Source organism: Xyrauchen texanus, chromosome 5 (genome assembly GCF_025860055.1).
Source record: "Xyrauchen texanus isolate HMW12.3.18 chromosome 5, RBS_HiC_50CHRs, whole genome shotgun sequence".
In the NCBI taxonomy this organism is placed as follows: Eukaryota; Metazoa; Chordata; class Actinopteri; order Cypriniformes; family Catostomidae; genus Xyrauchen; species Xyrauchen texanus.
Genome location: NC_068280.1, coordinates 28981926 through 29000879, shown reverse-complemented (window position 1 = coordinate 29000879; position 18954 = coordinate 28981926). Strand labels below are relative to the sequence as shown.

The 18954-nt window shown below is 39.1% G+C and overlaps 1 protein-coding gene across 4 annotated transcripts in view; it reads right to left on the bottom strand.

The window, feature by feature from the left end:
• Nucleotides 1-18954, bottom strand: part of LOC127643578 (F-box/WD repeat-containing protein 7) — a 330093-nt gene that overhangs the window by 11549 nt on the left and 299590 nt on the right. For all 4 annotated transcript variants that reach the window (XM_052126362.1, XM_052126361.1, XM_052126363.1 and 1 more), the window contains 3 exons: nucleotides 16089-16212; nucleotides 15580-15716; nucleotides 14788-14901 (listed from right to left, as the gene is read on the bottom strand). In XM_052126362.1, the coding sequence (XP_051982322.1) occupies nucleotides 14788-14901; nucleotides 15580-15716; nucleotides 16089-16212 (375 nt within the window). The remainder of the gene's footprint in view (nucleotides 1-14787; nucleotides 14902-15579; nucleotides 15717-16088; nucleotides 16213-18954) is intronic.

Here is an 18954-nt window from a genome sequence, read left to right as displayed (position 1 = left end):
TCCCCCTTTCCAAATTCCACTCATTTTACAGTCCACATCGAATCTTAGGGAAGATGATATGATGTGAATAGTGGCCTGGGTAGTGAAGTTCCAGTTCCTAATTTGTTCTGTCAGGACTGACCCATATTTGCCATAGATATGACTGTGTTAACTGAAGCCCCAGACGTCCTCAGATGGTGAACAGACTGTATGGAACAGCTGTTTTCATTCTTAACCCAGCTATTTTCATTCAAAAAAAGTTGACTCTCATCTGGAATAGCACTATTATTAAACCAAAGACTCCAATCATTTGTGGGAATTGTTGTTTGGAGAACATCTGTCTGTTAAACACAGTTGAACAAGCAGACTTGTAAACAAGCTGTTTGAGGAGAGTAAAATGTAAACAAAGATACAATTATAGTGTGCCATGTCATGGAATGATTATCCTGAGCAGGAATTGTTTTTTAGAGCCAGGCAATGGACAACACTTCGCATAGCTGACAGTACCCATGGAAACAGCCTCACAGCTGTGCGTATGATTGGAATGGTAAACACAGAGTGCTTGAGAACAAACTTAGCAATGCTGTAACCACCACATTACATCACAAAACCAAAGCAGTGCAAAGCCTTCTGGGAAAGAAGACCATTTAAAAGTTCATTGGGGTTGAACACAAATAAATCTCATCTCAGGTGAAGGGTTTGGAACTAATAATCCAACTACAGCAAATGTTTTCTGGCGTTAAACATTTTTTGGTGGCCACCCAGGCAAATTCAATGACATTCATCTATTCATTTAGAGCATCATAAGCACTAAAAATGCTTCTCATCTAACAAGCACATGTGTTTCACATAAGTGTTACGCATGCAATATCTGGAGCACCCACTGTGCAGAAGTCCAGCAGGCTGCCCGATATTTGTGCTCCAGTGAGAGTTGAGTACAATACGGCTTCTCCCGATATCGTGGTGCAGATCACAAAAACTGTGTCATACATTTGACTAGACAGCCCGACTTTCTAACCACCACTGACAATGAAAACATTTACAACACTTTGTCATGTGAAACAATAAAGGGTTTTTAAACTACACATCACACTAAATAAAATTTTGTTCAAATGATGTTTGATATAAGTAAATAACCTGGCAATGTTTGCCTTAAGATATTGATATATTCTCTATAGAGACGACTTAAATCATTAATAAAAAGATATATTTCTAAGGAGCAGGAACAAACATTTTCACTAAAAGACCAGTACCACCTCAGTCTGTGCTATAGTCATGGAGTCAGAAGATTGATTATAGCATCTTGAAGAAAACAAAAACTGTCAAAATCAAATTGTTCCACATGCTTTGATGATCAAAAATAACTTGTACAGTATATCAAACATAGACATATGCAAGATCATAATAACATTAAATAATAATTAATTGCAACTATATAATAAACCAACTTCACGAGTGTAGACTGTGTAAATCAGCCACCACTGGAGACAATTTTTGACCCAGGAAAAACCCTGTAAAGTTACCATGAAACCTATTTAAATGTCTTTAGAGGGGACGTTAAATCCATCTTGCCTGAAACAGCAGTAGATGTTGGACATTTATGCTCATCCAAGAGCAGTTTTATATATTTTATGTAAAATATAATGTTTGACATGGCTATGTGTGCTAGATCAGCATATAAAGGTAATCTCCAGCTGGGTGTGTTTACATCTGAAATGCAAGAATGGGTGGAGGGTTGGGAAGGAGTGCTGCTGTCTGCATGTTAAGGAGTTGGTGGTCAGCCAAAGGTGCAGTCTGAGTCATGGATGGAGAGAGGGAGGGGGAGGAGAGAGCTGCAGGAACTGAAATGCAGAATAAAGGGACAAAAATGAGCGTGAAAGAGATGTAGGTTTCAGAACGAGAGAAAATAACCAATAAACAAGTAAATAGCAGCCAGGGTTGTAATCCTAGTGAGAGTTAAAACTTGAAAAACAGCCATATGCTCATACTCTCCAAATGACCTCCACTCTCCTTTCTATAGCATGTTCTGTCACACCCGAGTTGGTCTTTTGTGCTATAGTAAACATCTCCACGAAAGGTGACCTCGAGCGGCAGTTAGCTGCTTCCCAACCCATTCCTAACATGGCACAAACATCTCAAAGCTTTGAAGAAGTCTTAGTTTGTTTATGTTTTCCACAAAACCTTTTGCTGACACCAAAACTTTCCACTCCACAGGTGACAAGTTATGTGGGTAAATCCTGTTGACACATCTGGGAGAAGCCAGATTACGTAACTCTTAGCATCAGGCTAGTCCTGATGTGACAGAAAGAAAGATGTCACCCTAGTGTCACTATATCAGTAATATTCTACAGCAATTTTAAATCAGATAGATGACAGGCATGTCTGTGTAACTGGCAACAGAGGAAAACTCATTGCTTCAGTGAGCTGGTGGTTGTCACTGAAGTTTGAGCATGAATCCCTCTCGATTCAGGGAGAGGAACCGCAGATTAGTCTGACAGCTCTCAGAGAGATGGAGAGAAAAGGAGGGTATGTAGAACAGCAGAAGCATGTGCTACATATATTCTCTGCAGTGGTGACATTGCCACAATTTATGTACCAGTTAAATCGAGCCACAACATTAAGATAAACCACAGGGTAGACCAAAGGTTTTCAACTGGTGGGTCATGACTCAAAAATAGTTTGCAGATCAGTTCTGATAGGTTAACAGATGGCAGCGATAAAATTGTTCAAATAAAAAAAAAGGGGAAAAAAATCATATAATTGTGCATTGTTTGGAGAGCAAAAAATAGGCTTACCTACTTGTACAAAAAAGGGGAAAATACTTCCCATATTCTTTGTTTTTGATGCCAAATGGAGTGCGGTCAATCAAACTCCATAGTATTTTGGTGCAAATGTACTTATCACCTAGTGGAAGCAAGCCAAAAAGGCAAATGTGTAATGGCAGGTCTGCTGACAAGCCCTCATCCTCAAATACCATGGACAAAATTACACAAAGTAAAAGACAATATGACCCAGACTACATTAAATACAGGATTTGGTACTGTAATGGGTCTCCACTGGATGTCCAATGTGATGTCTTGGTCCTGAAGCCAAACCTGTTGACAATAACTAGTGTAGTAAGCCACACAGATAAAACAAAAACTACTGGCTACCGGAGGCCTTTATTCATGTCTTGATCCTAATCCAAAGCAATTTATCTCTTGCTTATGTTTGTGCCACATTTTATCCCTTATCAGATCCCTCTTTTCGCTCTGTGCCCATCCTCAAGTATGGCACACATTCAAATGAGCAGGATGTCATGTTACAGTCTAATCTCTGCAAAAAATTACTTTCCTATAACACACAGTATGATTTGTATTCATTACTATGGGGGGGGGGTAAAAGCATTATCAAGCCATAGTGTGGGTGAATACTAGGGCTGGGTATCGAGTTTGATACATTTTAGAGTATCGAGAAATGTCTTGATGTTCGGTACCAAATTCCGATACCTAAGGGGTTAATCTCCTCAACGTCAGTGATAAGCATACTAGATGTGACCAAATCTAAAAGTGCTGGTGATTGGCTGTGTTTAGGCATCAATGAAAAACACTAGTTTATGCCGGTTACGTCCAGAGAAGCGGCTCACACGTGAGGCTGTAGTGTGTATGCATCTCAACCCCCATAGATGTAAAAGGTGTGGAAAAGATCAAAAGTGTGGCTACATTTCACCAGGCTCGATGCCAACAGCAATATTTGTGACAAGATAACTGCTGCCAAGACCGGCAACATGACAAATCTGATGAAGAACTTGACAGTGCACGGAATAAATTTAAAAGTAGAAAGTTGCTCCGTCTTCGACTGAGAGAAGACCGTCATCCTCTTAGCGTCCTGCCACAGAGCTTCATTTAACATGCCACCACGAGTTGTCCTCCAAAACTACTGATGAATGCAGTGCCGCTATGACTGGGACTCCGACAGGTAAGGTTAACGTTTAGCAAACAAACCAACAAACAAAATCGGCTAACTTGTAGTGGTACATGCTTGTGTACTTGTTAAATAAACGTTTCTGTGTGTGGTGACATAGTCCTATAAACTGGGACCTACATAACATTAGATATTGTTTAGATGTATGGCTATAGATAGCTAGCTAAATCGCTGCTAAAAATGCTTTAAGGTTGACAGTAACTGATCAAGTTTAACGTACATTAAACTAGTTATCTTGTTAAACTGTACTTATCCTTAGGGTTGGCTGAATGAACAGTTTAGCTTTCTTGTTATTTTTTTCCTCTTCACATTAATGTTATAGCCTCTGCCCCTGCCAACCCTGACATGAGGAGACCAGAAGGCTCAGGTGATGAGTCTTTGAGTCTGTAAAAAAGACAACAAACTGAAAAAATAAAAGCAACGTTTTTTTTAGGTAATGTGTAATGTGTGTAATCTTGTTCAAATGTATTTCATAAAATTGGTATCGAAGAAAGCATCGTTTAGGAACCGGTATCGAAGTCAAGGTATCAGTATCAACATTTTTGGAACGATACCCAGCCCTAGTGAAGACAGTGAAGTGAAGTCTTTAATTCAGGCTAATCAGATCTTTATCTACTATTCATATCAGACATGATTCAGAAATGTTTTTAACTGTAAACACTGACTTGTTTACATGTCGAGCTATTGACACAACCTGCAGAGTGCATATCTCATGGTAGTACATGTAATATGCCTGTTTGAAAAACTAGCATTCATTGGCCAATATTTGCATCTCCATACCACATATCCAGTCCAATATAGAACTGGATTTCTGATGATGTCACGACATTAAAGCCACTGCACAGCCATATTGCTATGCCCAAACATTACAGTGTGCCAATTGTATATAATTATACAAATATAAAAATATAAAAATCTTATAATTGCAATGAGTAAACATGAGCCATTCAATCACCTGTTTTATATTCAAAATCTGTCTGTACATCCTTACAACACAAATGTCTCCCACAAGTAATCATTTCAGGTTTTAAGTCAGGCATTTTTCCTGTTTCTTGAAAGCCCAAGTGAGTTATGCCTTATCTATATTAAACAGTATACCTCCATATTACTTCAGTGCCGAACAGATAAGCAAAATGTAAACAAGTTAACTGAAACTAGGCTAAGATACACACAGACATTTTCAGAGATTTTTATTGCAAACATCAAAGTGTTCTTTCTTTACATGGTTAACGCAATTTTTTTTTTTCATTAAAAAGTCTACATACAGTGCATCCGGAAAGTATTCACAGCACTTCACTTGCTCAAAAAAATAATTGTTACATCCTTATTCCAAAATTGATTAAATTCATTATTTTCCTCAAAATTCTACAAACAATACCCCATAATGAAAACGTGAAAGAAGTTTGTTTGAAATCTTTGCAAATTTATTAAAAATAAAAAACAAAAATCACATGTACATAAGTATTCACAGCCTTTGCCATGACATTCAAAATTGAGCTCAGGTGCATCCTGTTTCCATTGATCATCCTTGAGAGGTTTCTACAACTAGATTGGAGTCCACCTGTGGTAAATTCAGTTGATTGGACATGATTTGGAAAGGCACACACACCTGTCTAAACAAGGTCCCACAGTTAACAGTGCATGTCAGAGAACAAACCAAGCCATGAAGTCCAAGGAATTGTCTGTAGACCTCCGAGACAGGATTGTATCGAGGCACAGATCTGGGGATGGGTACAGAAACATTTCTGCAGCATTGAAGGTCCCAAAGAGCACAGTGGCCTCCATCATCCGTAAATGTAAGTTTGGAACCACCAGGACTCTTCCTAGAGCTGGCCGCCCGGCCAAACTGAGCAATCGGGGGGAGAAGGGCCTTAGTCAGGGAGATGACCAAGAACCCGATGGTCACTCTGACAGAGCTCCAGCATTTCTCTTTGGAGAGAGGAGAACCTTCCAGAAGAACAACCATCTCTGCAACACTTCACCAATCAGGCCTGTATGGTAGAGCGGCCAGACGGAAGCCACTCCTCAGTAAATGGTACATGCCAGCCTGCCTGGAGTTTGTCAAAAGGCACCTGAATGACTCTCAGACCATGAGAAACAAAATATTGAACTCTTTCAACTCTTAATATTGAGCACCGCTCATCAACTGGCCAATACCATCCCTACAGTGAAGCATGGTGCTGGCAGCATCCTGCTGTGGGGATGTTTTTCAGCTGCAGGAACTGGGAGACTAGTCAGGATCGAGGGAAAGGTGAATGCCACATCCTTGATGAAAACCTGCTTCAGAGCACTCTGCACCACAGACGGGGGCAAAGGTTCTTCTTCCAACAGGACAATGACCCTAAGCACACAGCCAAGATAACAAAGGAGTGGCTACGGGACAACTCTGTGGCTGTCTGAGTTGCCCAGCAAGAGCAGAGACTTGAACCCGATTGAACATCTCTGGATAGACCTGAAAATGGCTGTGTACTGACGCTCCCCATTCAAGTTGGAAGGTCCTGCAAAGAAGAATGGAAGAAACTGCCAAAAATAGCTTGTAGCATCATACCCAAAAAAAGACATGAGGCTATAATTGGTGACAAAGGTGCTTCAACAAAGTATTGAGCAAAGGCTGTGAATACTTATGTACATGTGATTTTTTTGTTTTGTTTTTTATTTGTAATAAATTTGTAAAGATTTCAAACAAACTTCTTTCACGTTGTCATTATGGGGTATTGTTTGTAGAATTTTGAGGAAAATAATGAATTTAATCCATTTTGGAATAAGGCTGTAACATAACAAAATGTGGAAAAAGTGAAGTGCTGTGAATACTTTCCAGATGCACTGTATATCTGGTTCCTGACTCGCTGGTGTCAGAAGCACAACCTCTCCCTCAACATCAGCAAGACGTTCAAACACTTCCAGTGGCTTCCCCATCTGCTAGCAGTTTACAGTTGCATCAGCTGAACCAGTTTTTATTATATATATATATATATATATATATATATATATATATATATATATACATACATACACACAGGTGCTGGTCATATAATTAGAATATCATCAAAAAGTTGATTTCAGTAATTCCATTCAAAAAGTGAAACTTGGATATTATATTCATTCATTACACACAGACTGATATATTTCAAATATTTATTTCATTTAATTGTGATGATTAAAACTGACAACTAATGAAAATCCCAAATTCAGTACCGCCGAAAATTTGAATATTACTTAAGACCAATACAAAAAAAGGATTTTTAGAAATGTTGGCCAACTGAAAAGAATGAACATGAAAAGTATGAGCACGTACATCACTCAATACTTAGTTGGGGCTCCTTTTGCCTGAATTACTGCAGCAATGCGGCGTGGCATGGAGTCGATCAGTCTGTGGCACTGCTCGGGTGTTATGAGAGTCCTGGTCCTGCCAAGTCCTGTTGGAAAATGAAAATGAAATCTGCATCTCCATAAAGTTGGTCAGCAGCAGGAAGCATGAAGTGCTCTAAAACTTCCTGGTAGATGGCTGCGTTGACCATGGACCTCAGAAAACACAGTGAACCAACACCAGCAGATGACATGGCACCCCAAACCATCAATGACTGTGGAAACTTTACACTTGACTTCAAGCAACGTGGATTCTTTGCCTCTCCTCTCTTCCTCCAGACTCTGGGACCTTGATTTCCAAAGGAAATGCAAAATGTACTTTCATCAGAGAACATAACTTTGGACCACTCAGCAGCAGTCCAGACCTTTTTGTCTTTAGCCCAGGCAAGACGCTTCTGACGCTGTGTCTTGCTCAAGAGTGGCTTGACACAAGGAATGTGACAGCTGAAACCCATGTCTTGCATACATCTGTGCGTGGTGGTTCTTGAAGCACTGACTCCAGCTGCAGTCCACTCTTTGTGAATCTCCCCCACATTTTTTAATGGGTTTTGTTTCACAATCCTCTCCAGGGTGCGGTTATCCATATTGCTTGTACACTTTTTTCTACCACATCTTTTCCTTCCCTTCGCCTCTCTATTAATGTGCTTGGACACAGAGCTCTGTGAACAGCCAGCCTCTTTAGCAATGACCTTTTGTGTCTTGCCCTCCTTGTGCAAGGTGTCAATGGTCGTCTTTTGGATAGCTGTCAAGTCAGCAGTCTTCCCCATGATTGTGTAGCCTACAGAACTAGACTGAGAGACCATTTAAAGGCCTTTGCAGGTGTTTTGAGTTAATTAGCTGATTAGAGTGTGGCACCCGGTGTCTTCAATATTGAACCTTTTCACAATATTCTAATTTTCTGAGATACTGATTTTGGGGTTTTTCATTAGTTGCCAGTTATAATCATCAAAATTAAAAGGAATGAACACTTGAAATATATCAGTCTGTGTGGAATTAATGTATACATTTTCCAAGTTTCACTTTTTGAAATGGAATTACTGAAATAAATCAACTTTTTGATGATATTCTAATTATATGACCAGCACCTGTAATAAATAAATAAATAAATAATATATATATATATATATATATATATATATACACAAGTTTTAGGCACTTTAAAGATAATGCCATAAATAGTTTTCATTTATCAATTACCATACATAGTCCAGTAAACATAAAAAAGCTAAATCAATATTTGGTGTGGCCAACTTTGCCTTTAAAACAGACCAAACTCTCATGGACACAGTTTTTATTGGTTGTTGGCAGATAGGATTTACCAAGCTTCTTGTAGAATTCACCAAAGTTCTTTCTATTTAGGCTGTCTCAATTGCTTCTGTCTCTTCATGTAATCCCAGGCTGACTCGCTGTTCAGTGTTGGGCACTGTAGGGGCAATGCCGCGTCTTGAAGAGCGTTCTTCTAATCTAATATTTTCTATTTGCAAAATTAATGTTTGGGAGTCTAAAATTTATTTTTTATATTAAAAACTAAAGCTAAAGATATAATAAGTGCCTAAATCTTTTGCACAGCACTATATATATATATATATATATATATATATATATATATATATATAGAGAGAGAGAGAGAGAGAGAGAGAGAGAGAGAGAGAGAGAGAGAGATCGATAGATAGATAGATAGATAGATAGATAGATAGATAGATAGATAGATAGATAGAGTACACACAGACAGAGTTTAAGTCAGAAGTTTACATACACTTAGGTTGAAGTATTTAAAAACCACACCACATATTTAAAATTAGCAAAATATAGTTTTGGCATGTCATTTAGGACATCTACTTTGTGCATGACAAGTAATTTTTCCAACAATTGTTTACAAACATTGTTTCACTTTTAATTGACAATAATCACAATTCCATTGGGTCAGAAGTTTACATACACCAAGTTAACTGTGCCTTTAAGCAGTATGAGAAATTCCAGAAAATGATGCCAAGGCTTTAGATAATTAGCCATTTATTCTGATAGGATGTGTACTGAATTGGAGGTGTACCTGTGGATGTATTTTAAGGCCTACCTTCAAACTCAGTGCCTCTTTGCTTGACATCATGGGAAAATCAAAAGAAATCAGCCAAGGCCACAGAAAAAAAAAATTGTCGATCTCCACAAGTCTGGTTCATCTTTGGGAGCAATTTCCAAACACCTGAAGGTACCACATTCATCTGTACAAACAATAGAACCCAAGTATAAACACCATGGGACCACGCAGCTAACATACTTCTCAGGAAGGAGACGCATTCTCTCTGCTAGAGAGTTAATGCGTTTAGTGCGAAAAGTGCAAATCAATCTCAGAGCAACAGCAAAGGACCTTGTGAAGAAGGAAACAGGTAGACATGTATCTATATCCACAGTAAAACGAATCCTATATCGACATAAATTGAAAAGCTGCTCAGCAAGGAAGAAGCCATTGCTCCAACATCGCAATAAAGTCAGACTACAGTTTGCAAGTGCACATGGGGACAAAGATCTTACTTTTTTGAGAAATGTTCTCTGGTCTAATGAAACAAAAATTTAGCTGTTTGGCTATAATAACCATTGTTTTGTTTGGAGGACAAAGGGTGAGGCTTTTAAGCCGAAGAACACCATGCCAAATGTTAAGCATGGGGGTGGAGGCATTATTTTGTAGGGGTGCTTTGCTGCAGGAGGGACTGGTGCACTTCACAAAATAGATGGCATCTAGGAGGAAGGAAAATAATGTGGATTTACTGAAGCAACATCTCAAGACATCAGCCAGGAACTTAAAGGTTGGTCACAAATGGGTCTTCCAAATGGATAATGACCCCAAGCATACCTCCAAAGTTGTGGCAAAATGGCTTAAGGACAACAAATTCAAGGTATTGGAGTGGCCATCACAAAGCCCTGACCTCAATCCGACAGAAAATTTGTGGGCAGAACAGAAAAAGCATGTGCGACAAGGAGGCAGACAAACCTGACTCAGTTACACCTGTTTTGTCTGGAGGAATGGGCCAAAATTCCAGCAACTTATTGTGAGAAGCTTGTGGAAGGCTACCCAAAATGTTTGACCAAAGTTAATCAATTTAAAGGCAATGCTACAAAATACTAACAAAGTTTTGACCCACTGAGAATGTGGTGAAAGAAATAAAAGCTCAAATAAATTAATCTCTACTATTATTCTGACATTTCACATTCTTAAAATAATAGTAAACTTCTGAATTCAATTATCACACACACAAACACACACACACACACACACACACACACACACACACACATGTTGTGTTTCCATGTTTTATGGGGACTTTCCATAGACATAATGGTTTTTATACTGTACAAACTTTATATTCTATCCCCTAATCCTAACCCTACCCCTAAACCTAACCCTCACAGAAAACTTTCTGCATTTTTACATTTTCAAAAAACATAATTTAGTATGATTTCTAAGCTGTTTTCCTCATGGGGACCGACAAAATGTCCCCACAAGGTCAAAAATTTCGGGTTTTACTATCCTTATGGGGACATTTGGTCCCCACAAAGTGATAAATACACGCTCACACACACACACACACACACACACACACACTCAGTGCTTCATACACTTAGTTCTTTCCCACCAAACACTTAAGTTGTTCCTAAATCACTTCTCGTACATAGTCTTGGTGTAGTCAGCTGACAAACAACATTATCTGTTATGAGAGAATCTGTTATTCTGGCCTCAGATCATTATTAAAGGTCACATTCTTACAACAAAGTTTTAAACCTGCTGCTTTCAACAGATGCACTGTAGCAAAATTGCCACTTTTGGAAGGACACAATTAAGCAGACACCTTAGATCTGAGGGAGACATGTGAAAAACAGGACAAAGAGCAAACTTATTCTCTCTTTTAATCTATAATCTCAATTCATTACAAAAGGACTCCACTAAAATGAGTAAAATCTGTAAAGGGTGCTTAATGAGAGCTGAGCACTCAGTGTGGAAAAGGAATTCCAGCTATTTTCTTGCAACGTCATTCTTTGGCTGGCTTTATCTATAGAGAATCCCAGAGCAAAGCAAACCGAAACAATGGACAGATAAAACTTGGACAATGAGACACACAAATGCCATATAAAGAAAAAGCACATGCAGTCATTCCTGAGACAAAATGGAGGCCATGTTTGCATTCATGTGTGTGGGTGTAAGCGGGGTTGGTGATGTAAACATTTGAGACCCATGACCCAAAGGAGCTTATTCATCTGTGAGCTGCATCTATGAGCTCCTGGGGTTTACAGCACTTATGTAGTGAACTGAAGTGTAGCAAGAAGAAAAACAAATAGACTCAAGGTCAAAAAGACAGAGAAAGTAAGAGATGATGAGAGAAAGGAACAAAGCAATATTGAACCAGAAAGTAAATGTGGATGCAGGTGGAAGGGGAGACAAATCCATAGATATAGAGGCATATGCAGGCAAAATTACATTTGTGGCAGTGGTCATGACAACAAGACTGCAGACAGCTGATCAAAAGTGACAGCGCAGTACAGAAAATGCAAATGTGTTTATAATACCAAATGTTTAAAGAGACAAAAAAAGACTACTGTATATGGTATGCAATTAAAGGAATAGTTCACCCAAAAATGAAAATTGTCAAGATTTACAAACACTCATGTTGTTTCAAAACCATGTGACTTTCTTTTGTGGAACAAAGTTGTTTTAATCATCGTGGGCTGTCTTTTCAATAAAATGGCAGTGGATGGTTATACATGAGAAACATCCCAAAAGTAATTTTTCAGCGTACATTTTAATGTCCATTGCGCTTTCGTGAGCAGTATAAAGCAAGCTCGTTCAGGGTGACTTCTGAGTTCATGAGTTTCTCTCATAACACTCATGAACGTGCAACAGACATCAAACTTTTAATAATTACTTAGGGGTTTCTTTCACCAAAACAATCATATGCCTTAAGACTTGGAATATGATGCACGAATCGCAAGGTCTACTTTTTATGATATTTTGAGTCCTTTAAGCTTTGTGAGGTACTTTCCACTGCAATTGTATTAATAAGATGGCCCATGATATTCATTAAAACATGTCCTTATATTTTTGTTACAGTAATTTTTTTTAACAAAAATATCAAAGAGGAGGGAACTACAAAGTGAAACAAAAAAGAGGAAAAATGATTGTAGAAGGAAAGCAGTCACACTAAATAATCCTGTTGTCTCCTTCACTGTTCCGCTTCCTATGACAAACACTTCAAAAGACACCGCATTTCATGTTTAATTGGCCATAGCCAGTGCTGAGGGACATTGCATCAGACTGGAGACACTATCCACCCATCTATATTTTCCAAAAACCTTTAGAATAGGGAAGAGTCTTCTGCGAATTACAAGGATTTTTACTTGATAAGCTGAAATGATGTTCACATGCTAAAAGGTTTCTTCGCTCTCTGATTTGACAAACAAAAACTCATTCAAGCGTTATGAACATTTTCAAGCTGGTGCATCTTTTTCAACAGCTCCTCAAACAGCAATGCATGATGGGAACAAAACATGTAATTTGTTCAGTGATCATCTCAGTGTTCCAACTAAACATGACTGGTCTCATGTTCTCATGTAAATAAGTAATGAAGATGGTCATAAGAGGTTTTCTGGATGAATTGAGATTGCAGTTAGTGCTGCTACAGGCCCACTGAGAGCTGTAAATGGATGCTCAATGAAAACACACCTCCCATGAGAGCCAGGGTGCGAGGATGAAGAGCGTAAAGGCGGGTGCACACTGTAAATTTTGGAAATCCTAAAGGATTTCTCTCATCGCAGGGCAAAATCGGCAATCTTACAACGTGAAGTATGACATGTTCACAGACGGCTGATTAATAGCCTTTGCCATGATCTCCAGCCTCTGACAAAATTTGGGAAATGTCTGAAATTTTGCATCGTAGCTGTATAGTGTGACTGCTATTACAACGGCCAGATGAGATTTTACGCTCCTCTCTCGCACCGTAATTCACTTGGAAAGAAACCTGCTCCGTGTTTGCACCACCATAGCAACATTTGTGCCCAGTTATCACTCTACTCAATAAATAAGCAGAAAACACTTGTAGTCTAACACATAAGCAATATGAAAGCATTCTCTGAATTAAATAAATACAGAGCTATGGCTAATAAAGATTAAATAAATAAATGATTGAATTAAAAAAAATGTATCATGTATTTTCTTTACAACGTTATTTTAATTACTATTTTACTTTTAATACATTTACTTTAAACAACTGTAAACTTCTTTGGTTACGATTCACACCACTCCAATTTTATTTATAAATAAATGAATCAAATAGAAAGATTGGACAATTTATACAGGTAAGTATTTATGGGACATTTGAATCCAAATCAGCAAATACAGTTGGACACAATCATAGAAATATACGTCATGTTTGTGCATCATCCATAGGGAATTCGCAAGTATGATATATATCATCAGCCTTTATGAACTTTCTAAATTTTGCGTTGCCGATAGATTACTAGTCTAAAAGAGGAGAAAGGTGTATTATAACCTACCTTTTTTGTTTTCTCCAATGTGAATGGAGAAGTTTGTAATTTTTCATGCCACAAGTCTTTTTATTTCCACAAAGAATATTTGCATGCAATAGCTCATTATTACTGTAGGCTATCTCCCGCACTCACTTTCATTCTCAACATCTGTAATTTGCTGTATTTGTGATCAAGCGGTCTTATTATAGGCCTATTTGACAAAATCCATCTTTCTTGTAAATGTTAGCCTATGCTCCTGATGGAGTGGTATGGAGGAATGGAAATCCTGATGTACTGACTTTCAGAGAGAGAGAAATAAATGCTCCTCCATGATGGGCAAATTTGACCGTTTTGCTTCTATACCGCAACACTCCCACGTTCACCGATTGGGACGATTAGGACCACAGTTGGCTACGATGTATATGGTGCAGTCTGACATAACATTGCACAGTGTGCCATGGTGATAGCAATTAATTCAGATTGTATAGTCTGACAAGCAACAACCATAAAGGACTATTATAAATCGTACAGCGTGCACCGGCCTTAAAAGGCAGAGAGATTTATGTATGCATACATGACGTCACATGGACCTGAAAGAGACACCTCATAAAGATTTGAAAAGGTATTGCACGGAAATCCACAAAACTTTACAAGAAAACGAGTGAAAAGGATGTAGTAATCATGTATGTAATGCCTCTTTCCTAAAAATGACATTGTGAATATTTTTACAGAAACCTTGTCTAACATCCAATAGCATTCTTTTTTATCTGAAATGATGACTAATGATGGACAATATATTTTCAAATAATAAATATTTTAAATGTTGAAGCCTAGATGCTTCATTATAGTTATGCATAACGATAGTTAACAGATAGCATATCCACAATCGTTGGTTCTGGCCAAGAATTTTTATTTCAGTCAATAATGAGACTGACAAAACGTCAGCTAAATCAGAGATCATCTCACCTTTCCAGTGACAGCAGACCAGACTTTGAGCGTGTTGTCGTCTGAGCCACTCACTATGCGGTTTCCACAGAACTGGAGGCAGGTGATGACATGGTCATCATGGCCTTTCAACACCTAGAAATAGAGGAAAAACATAGGAGAGAATGGGACAAAAGGAGAAATATCAGAATGACACAGCTTGAGTGAAGTGTGAGAATTATGTGAAAATACTGATATGGTGAATGATGCAGCAGCTTTAAAAACACAACAGCAAGACAAGCAGGAACTGAGATATACACAGTTACCATGGTAACTGATTCTGCAACGGGTTGGTCTGCTTCAGCTAAAATTATAAGCTAATGCCTTAAATTAAAATATTTATTGGAGAGATACAGTGGGTATTCCTTTTTAATGCATATGATTGTATATAAGTGTATATCTATGACCCTGTAACTGGTTTCTTACAGGGTTTCTTACTTCTTTTAAGTTTTTAACCATGTTTAATCACTGTTCTGCATTCAAGTTTGCATTTCCAAGTAGAAGAATTTGAAATCTCTCATTACAGGCTGGTTCATGAGTATTCTCAAACATTTCCAATCATATTAGTTCCAGGCCTGAGCCCAGGGTGATGGGTATGTCAAGAAAGGAATTCCAATCTAGATGTGTAACAAAGACTTCTAGCTGTAAAAATGTGATTTAAGACATGAAATGATGCCTTACAGCCATGAGGAACACACTAAATGAAATTAATCTAGGCAAAAGAGGACAGAAGTGAAATGTGCAGATAACAAGGAGTGAGAACAAGATGATCACCTTAGGTGATTTGAGGTCCCCTCTCCTCCAGTTGGTGTCTATTCTGTGTTGTCTGATATAGGCACTCTTCCAGGGACTGTGGGTGAACCCTGGCTTGATAACTTTCCTTCTCTTTATGTGCAAGGGCTCATCAATACCTGCAAAAAAGACAGCAAGAAGAGATTGCAGTTAAGAAAAACATGCACAAGACACAAACATACTACATTCTTGATCAACAAGTGGTTAAAAACAGAAGTGTTTTATCCCTGTGCCACTGACGACATAAAATGGAATTGCAAAAATAATTGCTTTCAACAGGTTTCCTGAACATTCCCCCTGCCTGCCATTGGTCTGGGAGAACAGAAAGCCCCGCCACAGACCCATACCTATATTGCTAGATTGGGCTAGTTGGAATTCTCAAACACCATTTCAAGGAAATCCACCTCCAAATGTCTTATCAAAAAATTACAATCTTTCGCTTTAAATTAGGTTTAAATAAAGTTGTTGAGGACTGAATTTCTTAAAATCACCTTCTTCTTTGCACTTTTCCCTCCAGAGCAGGTTGTCTTCTGCAAGAATGCGCCAGTAACGACACGTTTGAGCTGCTTGAAGAAGATCCTTTGGCTCAAGAAATGACAACACATGTAAGGCCAGCTAAAAAAATAAAAAACAGAAAAAGACGAGTCAGAAAAGAGTATGACTGAGGCCTTAACTTGGTTTACAGCAGTGGATGCACAGCAAGTACAGGCTAAAAATTCTCAGGCAATTTAGTTTTCTTCTATTTTCAATTGCTTTTTCACTTTACAAAGACAGAACATGTCCAAACAATTCCAATATTCCTTGAAATTATGAAATCTATCTTAAAGGTTGGTGATTGAGAACGGGATGTACAACGCAGTCTCACATTCAACAGGGAGTTCGGTATAGCCTAGAGGACGTTTTTAAATCAAACTCCAGTTCTACAGGTAGACAGACACACAAGAGAGAAGGGAAAGAGGGAGACAAGATGACAGGTGATGGAGAAAAAGAAGGGCAGGAAGAAAGGGGATGAAAGGGAGAGAGGACTGCCATTAAAGAGAAACATAGAGAGAGAGAGAGAGAGAGAGAGAGAGAGAGAGAAAGGGAGGGAGGGAGTATAGTTTTTTTTAACAGAAGCTGATGGAGTACTATCTCTCTGGAGAGCTGTAAAAGAGGACAGAAAGACATGTCCGTCAGCTTCAGACCATCCTGCTTTAAAACTGCCCTGTCAAATATCAGAGCCACAAACTGGAAATGTGTGTGTTCAAATTAAAGCTCAGGAAAATTGAAACTGTTTCAAGACAAGGGCTTTGGTACATCTAAAATCATACAAACATGAAAGACAATTCGGATTCAACAAAATTAGTTAGCTGACGTTACAGAGGTGATGTTGTAGATGTATAATGATGATAATATAATAATATTATAATGCAGAGTGTAATATTGCTTCAAGTGTGTGGTGTTGAATAGTGAACTTAGTCCTGGTGTTGACCTTGGTTCAGGACACGGATGGCCTGGAGAAAGAAGCTCCTTCTCATTCTCTCTGTTTTGTCCGTTAGGGAGCGGAAGCGTTTTCCTGACAGCAACAAAAAGAAGAGTCCATTCTGAGGTCTTTCATAATCTTCCTGGCTTTGGTCCAGCATCATTTGCTGTAGATGGACAGAAAGGTCAGTGAGTTTGATGTGGGTTATGTGCTCAGCTGATCACACCACTCTTTGTAGTATCTTGTTTTGTGCAGTTTCCAAACCAGGCTGTGATGTTTCCTGTCAGGATGCTCTCAATGGTGCAGGTGTAAAAGTTTTTTGGCACCGTTTAGTGCAGTTAAAAGTCATTTAAGCGCCTGAGGTCTTAAAGATGCTGATGGGCCTTCTTCACCATGGTGTTAATGTGGCAGGTCCATGACAGATCTCTCCCCGTTGATCATAATGGTGTGGTAATTCCTCGCCTGCTTTGTGCTGAAGTCCACTATCAGCTCACTTGTCTTGTTGACATTCAAAAGGAGTTTGTTTTCCTGGCACCAGTCCTCCTAGCATTTGATCTCCTGCAGATAGGCCCTCTCATCGTTATCAGAGATCAGGTCCACCACAACAGTGTCATCAGCAAACTTGACAATGGTGGTGAAGTTGGAAGTGGCCACACAGTCATAAGTGTACAATGACTACAACAGGGGGCTTAGAACACAACCCTGGGGGGGTTACTGCTTGTGGACTGTCAGTCAGGATGTTGGAGATCCACTGATGGGCTAAATCCTAGGTCCTCCAACTTAGTGGTGAGTTTAGAGGGAATTGTAGTATTAAAAGCTGAACTATAATCAACAAACAGCATTTTGTTTTATTTTTTTAATTTTTTAAACAAACAGCATTTTTACATATTTTCCCTTCCTCTTGTTCAGATGATCTAGGACTGTGTGGAGGAGATGTGTGATGGCATCGTCAGTTGAGCGATTTGTATGGCAAGTGATCTGTAAGGGATCCAGGGTGTCAGGTAGTGAGGAGTTGATTAAGTCTCTGACCAGTATTTCAAAGCACTTCATCACAATTGAGGTCAGTGCTACAGGACGATAGTCATTAAGGCAGGAAGGTTGGGGTTTCTTCAGGACAGGAACAATGATGGACTGTTTAAAGCAGGTTGGAATTACTGACTGTTCCAGGGCGAGGTTGAATATCTCTGTGAAAACCGGTGCTAACTGGTCAGCACAGGCTCTTGGGACCTGACCTGAGATTCCATCTGGTCCTGCTGCCTTCCTGATGTTCACTCTCCACAAAGACTTTCTCACGTCACAATCTGTGATGGTAAACACATTTCCAGCATTAATGCTCTCTGCATACAAGCAGTCGTTATCACTATTGTCACTGTCAGCATCGTTACCTCAGTAAACTGCAACCTCAAAGTGAGCGTAAAAAGTGTTCAGCTCATCAGCGTGAGAAGCATCAGCGCTCGCGATTTTGGGGGATGGTGTTTTATAGTCTGTTATCGTTCTCAGTACCTGCCACAGGCTTCTAGAGTCACCCTGTTGAAACCGTGACTCCAATATCTTCCCGTAGCATCGCTTTGCCTCCCTCACCGCTCTGCGTGTGTTGTAAGATGTGATTTTGTAATTGTCCATATTCTCAGTGGCGAGCCCCACTTTATAGGCAGCGGTGCGGGATGACAGAGCATCGCTGATGGATTTATCCACCCACGACTTCTGGTTGGGAAACATCCTGATGGTTGTTTTGAAGAGTGTATCATCTACCAGTTTCACGATCAGTCCCACGACTGCTTCCATAAACATGTTGATGTCATCAGAGCTGCGTCAGAACATGGCCCAATCTACGTCATCTAGAGAGTCTTACAGAGAGGCCACTTATTTGTCCATCCAGCACGTGACCTCCCTCA